Below are 17,963 nucleotides of genomic sequence, written 5' to 3'. Positions count from 1 at the left end.
TCCTGTCCAAGGGTCCACAGTGTGGTGACGGAAGACGCAGCCTGGAAGTGCAGGGCGTCATCTAGTTCCTGTTTTAGACCGGAAGGAATCAGCCGTCTTTGGAGCAAACAAGGGCCGCCTTTCAGGAATTTGTGACTTCCGGTTGACGCTGTCATAGCCGTTCTCTCAGTCTCATTCAGTGTCATGACTGGCCAGCGCATCGTGCTACTAGTCAGTCAAGAGCAGTTCTTGTGTGCAATCAGCTCTGTATGCGTGACGCTGACCCTGATTTGCTTAGGGCAGATCCATCTTGGAAAACAGTCCGTACTTGAAGTGGGGCACCGTACAGAACTTGCTTAACATTTCAGCGAGAAGAAAAATAAACAGCAGCGAAGACAACTGTATGGGGTGTTCATTGGGGTGGCAATCGATTGGAACGGGCCTCAAGAAGCAAGACACAACGCACCGAGCAAGTTCGAGCTCTCAGCAGCTGTGTGCGTGCTCCACGAAGAAAGCAAGGCGCACGGGCCTGTCGACTGGCACCAACCGGGTCGCTATCACTGCCCCATGCGGAAAAGCAGGCGGCCCATCTGTCACCCAGGTCACGTGCCCTTCTGACGTCACACAACCTGCTCACCGTGGCAGGTAGCAACCTGCCCAACTGATTGTGAGAAAACTGCCCACCGTGACAGGTGGCCGTTAACAACTTTGTAAGCTGCGAGAAAGAACGTCGGGCTACATCAAAACTCCGACGCAACGTAGATTCAGTAAGGTTAATCATGTCTTTGTATTTATAATGTTTAATAAACTGGCGGGATCTAATGTCTGCAACTTTTAGTCACTGCAGTTCTTCCAGCAGTATTCCCCGAGAATCCGCTGTGCTTCTCCGTTGCATTCCCGTCTCTTCATATCTCACTTTCTAAGCTCGCGATATGAGAACACTGTCACGAGACACGAGGCTAGTGCAGCAAGGGAAGTTGGCTCGTTGTTACCTTCGACAGTGCCGGAGCCTATCCACATGTCTTCCGTGACTGTTAACCACTCGCGGCAGCAGAGGATGAGTGACGCTGCTGCCAAGTCGAAGCACTCACGAGATGAGGGCTGCGCAAACGTGTGCCCGGTTTCCCAGACACGCGTAGAGTAGTGCGGGCAGATAAAAATAAATAATGAAAACAGTAGTGTCCAGTCCGCACCGTCTGTATCAGTGGGGTTGGAGGCGTCGTGGTGACAGGCACGAGTGCTCTCGCTCAGGACGGCGAGTGCGCTCGTCAAGATGCTTTCCACATCAACGCGGCATCCACTGAATCCACCGGTTCCAAGAAGAGTCTCGCAATTCCTCGCAAAGTCTCGCTGCATTTGCACCCTCCTCCGCACACAGTCGTCGTCAGGACCATATATATATATATATATATAGCACAAAAAGATAAACGTATTTGGTTGCTAGAGGTAAAATGCGTTCCAAAGGACAGGCTCTGTCCGAAACGTGGACTCCCAATAAATGTTTACTTAAATGAAGCGTTCCTCAATTTCGCATATATATATATATATATATATATATATATATATATATATATATATATATATATATATATATATATATATATATATATATATATATATATATATATATATTGAACAGTGACGCTGAGCATCCTTTTTTCTGCGTTTAAGTTCGAAATAATGCATTTGGTTCGTTTGCTCTTGAGTCCTAGTTGATCATAACGCTTATAATACGTTTAATTTTTACTCTAGTAGCGATACGCACGGCTGGGGCTGATTGGTAGTGCATCATTCTTAGTGCGCGCTAATGAAACTCGATAGCTGAAACAGAGCTAGAGAACGATACGCAAGGGGATTGCGCGAACTTACTGCTGTTTATTATTCATGTGGCCACGCTGGTTTTACAATGCTATATACGAAATGCCTAGTCACTCAAACTCATGATACTGCATCGTGTCGACCCCTTCGGCGGCCTTGCTACCTGTTTTGCACCATTTAACCGCCACTCTGTGTGAGCCCTGCTGACTGTGAACCGACGTCCTCTTGAGTTAGTCCTTTCTGTTTCGAGCGTCGAATTTCATTAGCGCGCAGCACGAGTAATTCTTGCCCTGGTAACGGAATACATCCGCTTAGGGCAGGTAGTGACCGTAGATCCGAACCACGACAGTGAAATAATGATTGAAGAAGAATGGGTTGGAGCGCATTAGGAAAGTACTCTCAGTTCATGAATGTCAGTTACCAGTATAATGCAAGAGGACAGTATACAAGGTGTTTCACCTAATACTCTTCGCAATTTTTAAAAATAAGCCTTTTGAGTTAAAAGAGTGCTTTTTTTCGGCATAACGTTGTCAGCGGTGGAGTACATCAGAATACAACTAAGACGTACTAACTAGCAGGCTGGTTAACTAACGCTGAATAGTTAACTTTTTAACTATTAGAGTTAGGCTCCATAATTATTGAGAGGCGTGTAGCCCACCGTAAGTAATATCCACATCAGATTTTAGAGTTTCGAAAACGCGGTTACACTCGGCGTTCGGCCGAACAAATTTTGGCCATTTCGAGGTGTTACGCGCACTGGAGAGTTTGCTTTGCCTGCAAGCTTCTCGAAAGCGCATGTATTTTGGAGCAGTCTAGCCAAAAGGCAAGCACGGACTCGCAACTGAAAGTTTATTAGGTGGAAAGGGATTGAAGAAGCAAAACCTCTTCTCCGCGCACGTGAGTGTATATGACGCATGGGTACGCACGGAAAAAAATGTTTTTTTTTTGTTTCTTTGATCCCTTCCCACCTAATAAAATTTCAGTCAGCGCTTCTACTGTTGTGTCTCCCTCGTCCCTGTCTTTCGCGCCGCTAGCAGCGTCCGAGATAACAACATTGCTGAGACATCTTTAATGAGGGAACGATTTGGCCACAACTTTTAACTACACATACTTTTGCTATGATATGCGAATGTACAATACGCTGTCGATGCCGACGCTCCGTTTTCTTTCGTGCCATTCTTCACCGATCGAGGCTTCTCCGCGCAGGCAAGTTAACGAGCTGAGTCGGATTTACGGTCTCGACCTGGGCCCGTTAATTCCGACAGTGTAACGAGAAGGCGAAGAGACATAAACCACGACCGCGAATGAGAGGAGACGCGGGGAAGGGGGTCGTTAAACAACCTCTCCCCTTGGTCGGTCTCATCTCGGTGTGCGTAGGTGTACCCCACCGCTTTCCGGTTCATGTAAGAACATAAGTGATATCGATTGCCCCCTTTTTGCGCTGCGCGGGACTCGGTTGTCTAGAGCGCGCGCAGCGCAGCCCTCGCTCCCCCCCCGCCCCCTCCCCCCTGCCTGTTTCCTGGAACCGCCAGTTTACCATGGGGGAGCCAGCGCCGGCAGGTGTGGCCGGGCGGCCGCGTTCGATCAAGTTGCGTTCGATGCTGCAGTTTCTTTGTCAGATCGCGGACCAAGGCCGCCAAGTGCATCGGCGGCTCATCGAGATAGCTTCGCAAGCCCCGTGTGAGGGGCTCTGCTGCCGTGCCTCGAGCACATTAAGGCTATAGCGACGTCCATCGGACCTCCCACCGCACCCGTCGACGAGAACGAAAAAGGTGTTCCCTGGTTAATGTCGTGTTTTTCCTTCCGCTCGACGCACGCCTCAGTGCCTTCTGAACGTAAAGTGAAAGAGATCATGGAGAGATATACTCCGCATATTTTTTTTTTTCTAAATCCGCTCATTTGCCACCTTCTCCGGCTTCCACGGTGGAAGCTGTGAGTATTGCTCCATCATGGCAAGTCATTACATACATCTTGGCTGAGGTGACGTCATGTGCAGACTATCCAAATAGCATCGGCTACGAGACACTCCTCCGAACAATCAAGGGCTGCGCATTTGTTTTGACCGGCTTCTTTGAAGTGCACAGTCGCCCCGGTGGTCTTGCTACTCGCCTCCCTGTATAAGGTCGCCGCCACGGAAAGGAATTGAACCCGCGACCTCTTGCTCGCCAGCATAGCACCAACACTTGGCACTTGAACGTAGCAGTCGTTCTGAGGTGTAGTCGAGCTTGCCGGAGCTTGTTGCGCGCTCTGAAATTCTGCAAGTTACAGAGTAGCGCTTGCACCACTGTGCGAAGGCCTCAAAGGTCCTTCAGAGAAAAAGAAACCGCAGAATTTTCATTTTCGTTAGGAAGGAGAACTAAAACGAGCGTTGTACATCCCGTCCCTCATATAAGAATGGTCTTTTCGGGGCCCACCTGCATAGTATTGTCACAATACGGCTTTCACTGCATGGCTGAAACGCGGAGGTTTTGGCTTGTGACATACTACGCCGTTGATGTTTACTCGAGAGGAGGTCTCACTATTCTCTAGTTGCAAAAAAAAAAAAGTCACTTCTCTGAGTGCTATGCAGTGTTTCAGCGAAGACCGTCAGTAATATTTTAAAGTTACAAAGATGTTCTCTTCGGCATAGCATTGTCACCGGTGGCGGACATCGTAAAACAGTAAAGAAGCGTTAGCTATAGAATGCTGGTTAACTTTAATTCAATTATTAACGTTTGAATTAACTGCTACAGTTGTACATCTGACCGTAATGGCGTATTTGTAGCCATCAGTAACAGCCGTATCTGTTTTTACAAACGTCGAAAAAGATTAACTAGATTACGGAGGGGAGAGGAGCCTCAATCCGCTAACCACCAGCGATTATATATCATGATATGATATAATGTCTGTTACTGATATGAGTTTTTAGGTTGTCGAAAATGCGATTTTCGTCGGTGCTACAGCCGGAGGAATTGTAACCTGCAACATTCGTCAAACCGACACCGGAAGCCTGAGGCACGCTCGCAGCCATCCTTGCGCTATGAAAAAAAAAAGAAAGCACGTGACTCGTGCGGCTCGTTGCGACGTGCGCTTGCAGCTGTGACTGTGAGCATTCGTCAGCCCCCCGGCGTCTGTTTGATGCGTGTTACGGGTTACAATTTCTCGTGCTGCAGCGCCGGCGAGACTCTAATTTTGCAAAATCTAAAGACTAATATGGCTATCACTGATGGCGAACTACAAAACTGCAATTAGAGCGAGACGTAATTGTAGTATCTAAAAAGTTAACCATCAGATTTTAGTTAACCGACCAAGGTCTCTCCTGTAGTGTGGCGTTGTGGGCTTGTTGGTTCATAGTCTTGAAAAACGCCGTAGCGCAGCTGAAGACTTTGAAAACACAAAGCCCCCGTGGTGTTCGTTTCTGTTCTTTGTGTTTTCGTCTTCTGCTGCGCTACGGCGTTTTTCAAGTCTCACCTGTGTTCCGATGTCCGCTACTGGCGACAGTTCTATGCCGAATGAAGTGCAATTTTAATTGAAACAGAAAATAAAGCACTCGTGGATATTACTAATAGTGTTCGGTGAAACACTAGTAGGATACCAATCGCAAAAGTTTAGGAGGACTACCAGTGCCAGTCAAAAAAGACGAGGAAGCACATTTGAAACAGCTTTCGGAAACTGGCAACGGTCAGTGTCAGATTACTAAGCCACAGTTCCGCAAATGGTGTAACGTAATGAAATGACTCAAGGTGCCAGGAGCGAATCCGCATGGCCTGACTATGGGTTCGGGTCGTGCACAAGTCTACCTATTTTCTATCACGGAAAATTGCAAGTGTTGCTAGGCCTACCGGTTGGGTCGGATGGTGTTCACTAATAACCTCCCATTTCACTTGCAATCATAAATGACTTTCAGTAGAAGAGCAACAATTAATATCGTCCTTTGTGAAGTCACAGGCGTGATATGTACTAGGCCTGCATGTTTGTTGCACGCGGCACTCGTCTACTTATTTATTACAGAGACCGGCAGCGCCCGAAGGCATTTTTTTTTTTTGGGGGGGGGGGGGGGGGGGGACACAATGACTTCTGCTCGTTTGGCCTAAAGTCCCACAGGATAACAAAAATACAGTGGCAACTAATAATAGATGAGGAAGAGCATGCACTAAAGGGGGACAACCTCGCTCCATAAATACAATCACACAAATGAAATGAAAGACGCGCAAGAGAACTTCGCACCATGTCAACATCAGATAAGAATGCGCGGAATTGATCTTCCGTGCAGCACTCAGTGACACCGGCTGGGAGCCTGTTCCACTCCTTTATCTGTCCTACATTCCACTGGCGATCAAGTCGTCTAAAAAAAAAAAAGTGAGGTTGAAGGAGGTACCGGTCTTTGTCAATGCTCAGCTTTCCAAAATAGATGCGATGCATGATTTGCAACCTCAAATGTTTCCTACGGTTAGTTAAAGATCCCCAACCAAGGTGGTTTTTAAGAGACGTGGCACTAGTTGAGAAGCTGTAATTATTGGACACAAACCTTGCAGCATTATTCTGGACGCGCTCGAGCTTGTCGATTAAGTAAGCAAACTAGGGTTCCCATACAGGGCAGGAATATTCCTTAATTACGCGCTAATTACGCGTTAATTACGATGTGTCCAGAAAATATAGCAGCGCTAAGATATGCAGCGTGCTTCTGGCAGCGCTACCTTTGAGGCAATGCAGTGCGAGATAACGCATTGACAGCGCTCAATGCACGTTATCACGTTACAACGCAGCGCAAGTTTTGCACGTTAACCCTTTAGCGCCCAGTGTCACGACCGACACACCACTTGCACACCATGCACTTACTACAGTGCACGGTGCTTGCATACAAAGTATTATGTCAGCATGTTGGTAGCAGCCAGAGCTTAAAAAAATATGTTTGGTGTCACTATGAGAAGGCTGCGCAACGAAAAAGAGGTCTGAGATGTGTCATTTCCAGCCAGCGTTCAACTTCGCGTCTCTAATCTTCTGACAACTTTAGCGCGAAAAAATAGGAGGATATTTGTTGGATAGAAAACTGTTTTCTGACCCTGTAGGCCTTCGAGTTAGTTCGCGGCCATCCAGCATGGTCTTTCATACAACTGGGAGTTACTGCTCATCAGCATCTCCCGAAGCCCAAATACATCCATGGCAGGTAAATAGCATCTCCCATATCTTTCCAAATAACTCTGTCTTATGTCAGCTGCGGCCACGCTTTCCCCACAAGCTTACTAATCTCATCCGCCCACCTGACTTTCTGCCGCCCCCCTGATACGCTTGCCTTCTCTTGGAATCCACTCCGTTGCCGTTAATGATCACCGGTTATCCTGCTTTCGCATTAATTGCCCTGACAATGCTCATTTCTTCTTGATCTCGACTAGGATGTCGTTAGCCCATGTTCGTTCCTTGACCCACGCTGCTTTCTTCCTGTCTCTTAATTAACGTTACATCCATCATTTTTAGTCATCTAGCACTAGAGCTCCCACTGTCTGTGCGGTCGATTGTCTGCGTCGTCCATTAGTGTGGGCAGGTTGTGATGACGTCACAATGTCACGTGATCTAGCCGGGCCACCTGTCACCTAGTTTGCTTCTCTGAGGATTTTAGTGCGCTCTCTGATTTCACTGATGTCTGTCCGGTCCCTCTGCGACCTGGAAGAGCTGGGTGCCATCCAGGTCACGTGACCTCGTGACGTCATCACAACATGTCCATTGGTCTGTGAGCAAACTGCCCACTGCGGAAGGTGGCTGTTCAGTTAATAATTAGTCGCCAGAGGTCACTCGGGGAGAGCAACCTGGGCCGCACAAGCCCCACCGGTGGCAGCAGCTACCATCGCAAAACAGTGGCGCAACGCTTGACCGTTGCACAACTGCGCCATGAGTGGTAAGAGGACTCCCAGAGATCTCTGAATGTACTGTACAGAGTCACCGATAAGAGAATGAAGACCGAAATGCTAACTCACCTAATACGCATCTTGACTAGCCACACTAAATCGTGGGTCATTTTTCTTCCGATAGCTCGCTGCGTTGTCTTTAATTTATGATTTGGAGGGGTTGCTTAGCGCAAGAGAAACAAGGACATTAGAGGTACACGTTTAAGGAAACAAGCTGCTTGTTTTAAGTCAGCCACAACAATCTGCCTAAGCACTGCTGAAGTTTCCACTGTCGTCCACTTTTCGGGAAAAAAAATGGTTTTGGTCGCTTTAAGGACAGCTAACAAGAAAGTTTCTTGAGGCATCATGAATTCATAAGTTGGGAAGCGATATGCGCGTCAGTGACACGTCGGTTGTTTTGCTACGAAAAGAACCTGTGTTGCTAAATGCTGCGTAGTCTCTTCGGTGTTGCTGTTTGAAGGTGCGTGAGGTGCTTCCTGTTTTTTTTTTCGTGCTCCTTTTATTGTTTTTTAGCCCCTAAGTTATCTTAGTTGAGTTTGTGATAGCGTCAAGTGCATGACGCGCCACTTGGCTTTCACGCGCACTGATATCAGCAGCGGGTAAGCAGCGGAAATGTGTGTAGTGGTTATGCTTGAGACCCGCATAATTTTACATTTGTAATGTTTAGCTTTATATGTCATGCATTACACAAAGTTGCTGCAGTGTTAAGGTCAGATTGCAGAATTGAAGAATCGTTAATATTGTTTATTTCATGAACAATGAACAATGAACAATGAAGCAATCATCTGCGGAGAGGTAAATATATGAGCCTTTATAAGGGACAGAAGGTCATAATAAGAAACAGAAGCGGACCAATAGCTGTGGCTTGTGGTACGCTAGATTGCAGATCGGTAAAAGAAGAGTTATAACGAGGAGCAATAACAAACTGAGAGCGCTTAGGAAAAAAGAAACATTCCACCCATTTCAGTAAATTGGGATTTATGCTTAATTGGTTTAGTTTGTGAAGTAGTAGTTTATGGCAAACCTGGTCAAATGCTTTGGAAAAGTCTAAAAAATACAGTCAGCATAAGATGAGTGATCGAGAATAAGGTGCAATGCATGTGAGAATGATATGAGTCGGGTCTCACAAGAGTGTGATTTGCGGGATCCTTGTTATGCCAGTGCGAAAAAAGTTATATTAGAGAATATAATTTGCTGGAGCATTTTGCAGTGAGTACTTGTGAGTGAAATGGGACGTTAATTAAGGAGCGAAGTTTGAATACCAGTTTTGTAGTCGAGAACCACCTTTTCTAGTTCCTTTCAAAGGGGAGAGTTGATGGGCCAGTTGATTGGTGAACATTTTTTTTGTTTTAATTATTGGACTAAAACTGTAGGCGTTGTTCACGAACACAGTCGACTTAACGCAGGGGAGGAATGAAGGTTAAGAGTGTTGCTAACTTTCGCCGTTCTGAGCACATTTGCTGTTATCGGAGACTTAAAATTATAGCTATAAGGCTCTATGGATGGCAGCAAGACATCAGTAGTGTTGGAAAAGCTTTGTGTAAAGTTAGGTGGGCGGATGAGATTAAGAAATTTGCGGGGATAACTAAGCTGGCCGCAGCCGGCAGGGGACGGGGTTGCTTGGGCGGATATGGGACGGGCATTTGTCCTGCAGTGGACGTAGTTAGGCTGATGATGATGATGATAAGGAGGGTGACGATTGAGTATGCGCACGATCGGCCAGGGTAACGGCGCCCCTGTCCTCTGTTCTGCAGGCGGATGATCGGCCGGGCGAGCGGCGGCGGCGGTGCCTGCTGAGCCGCGATGCAGCGCGCCCGGTCGCTGTCGTCGCTGCCGCCGGAGCCGTTCATGATCATGCGCAGCAAGGCGCTCAACCGGCGCGTGGTCATCAACGTGGGTGGCGTGCGCCACGAGGTGCTGTGGCGCACGCTGGAGCGGCTGCCGCACACGCGGCTGGGACGGCTGCGCGAGTGCAACACCCACGAGGCCCTGGCCGAGCTGTGCGACGACTACTCGCTCGCCGACAACGAGTACTTCTTCGACCGGCACCCGCGCTCCTTCGGCGCCGTGCTCAACTTCTTCCGCACCGGCAAGCTGCACCTGGTGGAGGAGATGTGCGTGATGGCCTTCAGCGACGACCTCGAGTACTGGGGCATCGACGAGCTGTACCTGGAGTCGTGCTGCCAGCACCGCTACCACCAGCGGAAGGAGCACGTGCACGAGGAGATGCGCAAGGAGGCCGAGTCCCTGAGGCAGAGGGACGAAGAGTACTTTGGCGAGGGCCGCCGCGCCCAGCTGCAGAAGTTCCTCTGGGACCTGCTCGAGAAGCCCACCTCGTCGCTGGCCGCCCGGGTGAGCCATGGCTGCTGTATTGTGTCTCGTGGCGTCGGCGGCACCTGCACACACCTCTTTTTCGCTGCTACCGCTTTCATCTGCTTTGCCTTCTTCCTTGGTTCTTTCTTTCTCCTTTTTTCGTTCCTTTCTTCTTCTTCCTCTCGCGCGCAGCAGCCGCTCTCGATGTTAAAAGCAGTGGGGATGGGCAGCGCGAGAGGCCGCGCGTCGCCGATGCAGCAGGCGCCACGGGCGCTGCGGCCAGGGCGGGGTCAGGAGAAGAAGTGGCCGCACGAAACGGGGGTACGTGTCGACCCACAGGTGGTGGCAGTGCTGTCGATCCTCTTCATCATCCTGTCGACGATCGCGCTGACGCTCAACACGCTGCCCGAGCTGCAAGAGCGCGACCACAAGGGCGAGGTGGTGGACAACCCCAAGCTGGCGCTGGTCGAGGCCGTCTGCATCACCTGGTTCACGCTCGAGTACCTGCTGCGGTTCCTGTCGTCGCCCAACAAGTGGAAGTTCTTCAAGGGCGTCCTCAACGTCATCGACCTGCTGGCCATCCTGCCGTACTTCATCTCGCTCTTCCTCACCGAAACGAGCAGCAAGAAGCAGGACCAGTTCCAGGACGTGCGGCGCGTGGTGCAGATCTTTCGCATCATGCGCATCCTGCGGATCCTCAAGCTGGCTCGGCACTCGACGGGACTGCAGAGCCTGGGCTTCACGCTGCGCAACAGCTACAAGGAGCTCGGGCTGCTCATGCTGTTCCTGGCCATCGGCATCATGATCTTCTCCAGCCTCGCCTACTTTGCCGAGAAGGAGGTGGCGGACACCAAGTTCACCAGCATCCCGGAGACCTTCTGGTGGGCAAGTATCACCATGACCACGGTCGGCTACGGGGATATCTGTCCGACCACGCCTCTGGGCAAGATTGTCGGTAGCGTCTGCTGCATCTGCGGCGTGCTCGTCATTGCGCTGCCCATCCCCATCATCGTCAACAACTTCGCCGAGTTCTACAAGAACCAGATGCGTCGCGAGAAGGCGCTCAAGCGAAAGGAGGCCCTGGAGCGCGCCCGGCGCGAAGGCAGCATCGTCTCATTCCACCACGTCAACCTGCGCGACGCCTTCGCCAAGAGCATGGACCTGGTCGACGTCCTCGTGGACACGGCCCACGGAGCCGCTCAGGTATGCCCACCTCCTCTTTGGCACCACCACTGGCACCGCCCGCGAGTGTGTTGCGTTGTTAATGTTTACCCCAGGGCATTTCCAGAAACTGTCAAGTAAGTACTTGCAGTCGTATGCAGGACTGCGTGTCAGTCAGTGACAGTTCGAGATTAGGCTTCTTTTTTTAATTTCGCAATGGTAAGACGACGTTTCTATGAAAAGTACCGCGTAAGGACGTGTTCAGAAGTGTCCGCAGCTCTTTAGATCGCCGTCACTCCAGCCGTACTGTCGCGGCGCTCTCCGCAAGTCTCGACCGGACGGGCGCCTCCGTCTAGAGTAACCAGCTCGCAGCCTTTCGGTGGTGCTTGCAACTACGTCGTCGCTTGGCCGCTCGAGGCCCGCCGATGGCGCTGCCTGCGCAGGGCGACGCGGTCAGCCTCGGTGAGGAGTCGTCGGCGCGCCTCAACGCCGGCTGCTTCCGGAACTACGAGCACACGCTGGCGAGCAGCGGCGGCTGTTCGGCGCCGGGGGCCCGGGGCGCCGACCCCTTGCTGCTGCCGGAACCGCTCAACTCGCTCAGCGGCAGCCGCCAGGCGGCGGGCCAGACGCTGGCGGCCTCGCCCGTGAGTCTCGGCTCGGGGGCATCGGGGACGAGCGCCGGGGGCTGCGGGCTTGCCTTGCAGGTGGCTCGAGCGCGTAGCGCCCCGCGCTAAGGACCTCGATCTTCCGCCGTCCAGACCGGGCCAGGTAGCGTACACACACGCACACACAAGCCGTGCACGCACATGCCCCTTGGTGCACTAACTGCAGCCTCTCTCTCTCTGCTACTAAAAACACTCTCCGCTGCCCGCTGCTCTCTGTCACTCTGTCGCCGAACCGCCGCCAGCAGCCTCCGGCGCTCGTTCCCAACCGCTGCTGGCCGGTTCGGCCTCCTCGCCCCCCGGCCCTCTTTTTCTCTCGCTGCTTCTTTCTCCGGCTTTGTCCGAAGGCCGCCCCCGTCCGAGAGCAAGCCCGATGTGTGGCGCGCGCGCAGGAGCTCAAGGAGTTCCTCGAGGGCGACTTCCGGGCCAACATCGAGCTCAAGACCATCAACCGCTGGGACGTCGGCAGCGTGGAGAGCTCGGACACGTACCTGTCCTGCGCCACGCAGCCGTTCGCCTCGCAGGCGGACCTGAGCCAAGAAGCGACGGCCGGACAGCAACTGCAGCAGCCGCTACAGCCGCAAGTGCCGCTCGTCCGGCCGCGGTTCTTGCAAGGCGTGCGCACCAAGGCCCGCTTCGACCCCGTGGACGCCACACGGGCGCTTCGACCGGACACCATCGAGCTGCCGCGGCCAGAGCCGCACGTACTCGCCCCGTCGTCAGCGCACCGGGCGTCACCTTTCGCTAAAGGTATCTTCCCTTTGCACAGGGGGCGTTCACAGGGCGGCGTCACGGTAATAGCTGATGCAACACCTGTCTTATAGAAAGCGGCTGCACAAACCGAGCTTTCGTGTCTGGTGTACGTGCGTTGAGTTAGAACAAGGTGAAGTACGGCTCAAGGCACAACTTCAAAAGGACAGAAAGAAGGACGTTCTTTCTCTGTTTCTGTCATTTTGTCTTTGTGCCTTGCACTGAATATTCACCACGCACAACCAACTAACCCGTCAACTCGCTCTTGTAAAGCTAGAACTAGTTGATATAGATAACACACAGTAGCAGACGACGAAGACAAGCGTTTCGACTGCGTTCGTCTGCAAGAGCGAGGAGCTTGCGTTCGTCGTCTATAGTAACTATGTCTATATTGCGCCTTATTGTAATTAAGCATTCAGTGCCAAATAACCTGCCACGGTTAAGCTATTCTGGTACCGTGACCATCAGTGCAGTGGTTTTTGCAGACGAGAAGGGTCAGGGCGCAAGAAACCGTTCATCACAGTCACCGCTCTGGAGTTAAGAGGGTTTCGAATCGGGCTAGTTGGTAGTTGGTAGCTGGAGTTAAGCTATGGATATTGCACCGTAGAGCTCGTGATGTCATGTGCCAACCGCTTTTAAAGTGTTACAAACTGCCCTTCTTGAGGAGACATGCACAATTCCATGTCGTGGGGGTCAGCACTCATAACAACTGTAGTTTTTAATTAATGAACAGTGCACTATAGAAAAACACACAGGATAAATAGGACAAGCGTTGAACTTACAACTAAGTTTTATTGAGGAGCGTGTCATAATAAATATGGTACAGCCACACAACAAGCACAAGCAGGTCGGATAAGAACGTACCCCCGGACTCTCCCATCGATCTCCATTTCAGCCCTGTCCTGTACGAGCTGCGACCACCCAGTACCACTAAATCTCAGCTCTCCATCAAACTTCCTGCCCCCCCCCCCCCCCCACCCCCTTTTTGATGCGTTTTGCAGCGTTTTGCTGTTAGGTTCAAGTTTCCCGTTTATGCAACGTCGGTGTCGTAACCAAGACCTACTGAACTACACACCTGCACAGATGGCCCTGCTCCAGCGCGTATGTTCTAGTTCATGCCTTTTGCCGCTAGGATAGAAACATTACAGATGGCGTGGCGCTTACATACCAGGTGTCCCAGCTAAATGTAACCAAGGTTATAAAAAACACGAGATTATAAAAAACACGAAATTATAAAAAACACGAAGATTATAAAAAACACGAGGAAAACACGAGGTGTCCTAGCCGTCTGAAACCAAATGAGGGTTGCTTAGAGTCGCGTGACCTAGTCTGCAGTATTTTTTTCGTTCCTCAATGTTGACTAATTAGTTAAGCTTAATTAACTAACTTTTTAATTATTGACTTGAGGAACAAAGGGTCAATGGAAAAGTTGTAGATCGCTTTGAGAACCAGATTACTGAGACATTTTCAGCAAAGTAATATTTACGCAAAGTAGTTTTTTTACCCGCCTTTAACCATAACGCGCACAATAAGAAAAAGCTTCCACATGACAACTGTGCCACTTCAACGTCCCAAGACGCGCCTTAAAGAATAAAATCCATTTTTTCTGAAGTCCTCTCCTCGATGAGACTTTGGGTGCACATTGGGGCAGAGAAGTGAGCGAGCAGCTGGTCACGTGACCACTTTATTTTAAACCCAATAAATGAATCCACGTAAATCGTAACTTGACGGAAACAGCACTACTAGCGGTTTTTCGAGGTGATCTAAAACTTTTGCATTGACACTTTATTTATGAAGTTAATAATTAAAAAGTTGACTAATTAAACGTAACTAATTAATTAACTTTGAAGAGCGAAAAAAATACTTAGGTCTAGGCCACGCGACTATGAACAACCCTAAGTTGGTTTTACTGGACTAGGACACTTCGCCTTTTTTAAAAGTTTGGTTACATTTAGCTGGGACACCCGGTATATATACCTGTTAAGAAAATAACCTGCTCCATAATTTCATTTCAAACAGGGCAGTTTTATCATTTATCCACGTAATCGTTATTATCCATTTAGCTATGCTAAGCACGGTGGGGCCGGCGAAAAGAAAGCCGACATAAACGAAGACTTTTTTTATAGAATTCTAGGGGAAAAAAGTCGTTATTATGGCTATTTTTATTGCTGGTGTCAGACAAGATAGCAGCGAAAGACAAAACAGTGTATGATAGCAGACGAACAGGGCGACCGAGCGCCCTCAACGCCCAAAAAGCTAACCAAAGTTGGCGCACGCTGCTCCATAGGACCCCGCCATGTGTGCAGGTCTGCAGTTCTGTAGGTCTTGGTCGTAACACACGTCACGCTGACTTGTCAGAATGCAGTGACGTCACGCACGACGTCGTGATAACGCGCCACGTTGACTGGTGCGAATCCCAATCTCTGATTGGTCCAAACCGAGCCTTGGAGGAAGGGGAGCTTTAAGTTAAGCATAGTTTCTTACTACTACCTAGAGGGAACGCTGGCGCCCCGTCTATCGGAGCTTGCATGGAACTCCCTCAAGACCACTTCAGCCACCATGGGCGCTCTGAGCATCATGGGCCGGTGAGCTACCGACTGCAGAACCACCACTTATGGCCAAAAAATAATGCAAAAATAGACGTTGTTCGATAATCAGTAAGAATGCCCTAACACTCAATATCCTGCCTATAAATTGCAACGAACGAGCAGAAAAGCACGTAAATACAAATTTTGCCCAAAATAAGAGATGGCTTGCTCTCTTATTGACCAAGTATTGCACACTACAGAAATTAATATTTTGTGCTTAACAGGCGCACGTTTTTCGTCCGGTTTCAAAAATGTGACGCGACGGCCTCTCCAAAATTCTTTCCTACATGGCCCGCAAACAATGACGTCACTCGCGATGCCACGAGAAATTTATCGCACCACAGATGAGTCAGAGGCCCCGAATTCACAATTGGTGCGTGTCGCGAGCCGCCGCGGTGGCTCAGTGGTTAAGGCGCTCGTCTACCGAGCCGGAGTACCCGGGTTCGAACCCGACCGTGTGTTGTGTGATGTCAGTGCACGTTGAAGATCCCCGGGTGGTCCAAATTATCCCGGAGACTTCCACTACGGCACCTCTTTCTCCCTTTCTTCTTTCACTCCCACCTTGCTCCCTTCCTTTGCGGCGCGGTTCAGGTGTCCGCCGCGATATGCGAGACAGATACTGCGCCATTTCCTTTCCTCAAAAAACAATTGACCAATTCACCAATTTGCGTGTCGTGCAACGAGAACCTGACGTCGCCTCGCAGTGCTGACTCTATTCGGCGGCCAGTCGGGCGGCAAGTACGGCGGCGGCGGCGCGGGGGACACCCCCGGCGCGCGGCCGGAGCAGCCGCCCCCGACCCGCGGCGGCGGCGCCGCCAAGTCCATCCTGAAGAAGCCCGAGGAGCGGACCACGGCCTCGACGGGCACCGCGACCACGCCCAGCCTGGGCGCACTGTGCGTGCACACGGTGGACGTGATGTGCTCGCCCGTGCGCGCCGAGAGGACGCCCCTGCTGCAAGAAGAGGACAGCCCGCACAGAGAACCGCCGCACTCGTAGCCAGGTACGTGCCTTGTCAACATTGCTACGTATCTCGCTGAGAATCTCGCGATATTCAAGGATTCAAATCTATATAGGATGTAGGTAAAGCATGCCAAGTGTTTTTGCACTAGCATTTAAAATAGTGACGTAATCGACGATTGAAATTTGCGCTTCTCCTCAATGCACCGGAGGAGTGCAGAAAAATTCAGCGTGACGTCACGGAAGGTATGATTTCACATTACCGCTGTCATCAGCCACACCCTGCCCTGACCCTTCGGTGGCGTTGGTTTTTTTCCTTCAAAGCAGGCGTTTGTGCGTTGGAAATGTATACCGATACCTTCGATGACGTCATCATACGCCCCCCACTTGGCGTTGTGCGCTGCGGTGAAGCTTGAAGGGCGTCCGGATTTTAATCGGCGATTACTTCACTATTTCAAGTGCTAGCCCAAAAAGACTTCGCATGCTTTACCTGCAAGTTTCACACATTCGACCCTCTTAAACTCGTTGATTTCTAAAACCTATGCAGTTTCCCTAAATTTTAAGTGCGTCCAATGTGTGAAACTTGCAGGTAAAGGTCTTTTTGGGCTAGCACTTGAAATAGTGAAGTAATCGCCGATTAAAATCCGGACGCCCTTCTAGCTTCTCCGCAGCGCACAACGCCAAGTGGGGGGCGCATGATGACGTCATCGAAGGTAGCGGTACATTTCCAACGCACAAACGGCTGCTTTGAAGGAAAAAAACCAACGCCACCGAAGGCAAACCCTGCCGAGAGTTGTTTGGAAGCGTCTAAGGAGTCAGGGCAGGGTGTGGCTGACGAGAGCGGTGATTTGAAATCATACCTTCCGTGACGTCACGTTGAGTTGCCCTGCACTATCCCGGTGCATTGGGGAGAAGCGCAAAATTCAATCGTCGGTTACGTCACGGTTTTAAATGCTAGTGCAAAAACACTTGGCATGCTTTAGATACAGCCCATGTAGATTTGAATCCTTGAATATCGTGAAATTCTCGAAAAAGTGCTGCAGTTGCCCTTTAAAGTTTACTGAAAACTTTTCATGTTGTTGCCTGATCACTGGAAAGAAGAGATTCGCAATTCGTTTTGCCCCGAAAGATTTTTTCGAAGCACCGGAAGTTATTAATGATGACGAGGTGGAGTTCCGTCCATACTCGTACGTGCGCTGCTGTTTTGGCGAACTTTGGTTATGAATTACGTAAAATATATTAAAGGTAGGTACCTGAAATTTGTTTCAGTAAACATGTGGACGTTTCGTTTTTATTTCTGCTCAGTTATTTTTGCCTGTCTGCAATGTATGGATTTTAAATAAAATTTGTCGAATTCCGTCAACGGAATGTTTTTTTTTGTTCACTTGGCAGGTCTTTATTTCCAAAAAAAAATTGTGGCTGTTATTATGCATTCTGTTCTATGCAAACTGATCTATCAAATCTATCTAGTGAAGCAGCGCTACGGCACAGGGCCAAAGGGAAGAAACGAACGAACACAGCGCTGAAAAGCGCTGTGTTCGTCCCTTTCTCCCCTTTGGCTCTGTGCCGTAGCGCTGCTTCACTAGATATGTCAGACCAACTCGCCCACCAGTTCATGCTGATCTATAGTGGAGGGCTCCGGAAATTTCGACCACCTGGGGTTCTTTAACGATGTCAGTGCACGTTAAAGAACCCCAGGTGGTCAAAATTTCCGGAGCCCTCCACTACGGCGTCTCTCATAGCCTTAGTCGCTTTGGGACGTTAAACCCCATAAACCAACCAACCTGATCTATCAAACCTCTGAAGTTCAAATTTGTAGATAGATATATACAGAGAGGGGTGAAAGGCAGGA

General features: G+C 50.0%; 1 protein-coding gene across 3 annotated transcripts in view; it reads left to right on the top strand.

The window, feature by feature from the left end:
- Shab (potassium voltage-gated channel shaker cognate b) overlaps positions 1–17,963 on the top strand; it is a 49,824-nt gene that overhangs the window by 16,965 nt on the left and 14,896 nt on the right. Inside the window, exons 2-6 of one of the 3 annotated variants that reach the window (XM_089551543.1) lie at positions 9,434–10,031; positions 10,332–11,195; positions 11,597–11,797; positions 12,208–12,565; positions 15,858–16,154. In XM_089551543.1, the coding sequence (XP_089407669.1) occupies positions 9,483–10,031; positions 10,332–11,195; positions 11,597–11,797; positions 12,208–12,565; positions 15,858–16,150 (2,265 nt within the window). In that variant the 5' untranslated portion in view covers positions 9,434–9,482 and the 3' untranslated portion in view covers positions 16,151–16,154. Of the gene's footprint in view, positions 1–9,433; positions 11,196–11,596; positions 11,922–12,207; positions 12,566–15,857; positions 16,155–17,963 lie in introns of those variants that run through there. The other 2 variants (XM_089551542.1, XM_089551544.1) reach the window with 2 other exon arrangements.

The sequence above is a fragment of the Amblyomma mixtum genome, chromosome 7 (assembly GCF_055824585.1).
Source record: "Amblyomma mixtum isolate Tamu chromosome 7, ASM5582458v1, whole genome shotgun sequence".
Lineage (NCBI taxonomy): Eukaryota > Metazoa > Arthropoda > Arachnida > Ixodida > Ixodidae > Amblyomma > Amblyomma mixtum.
Note: the sequence above shows the minus strand (reverse complement) of the source record. Positions and strands in the feature narration are given on the sequence as shown.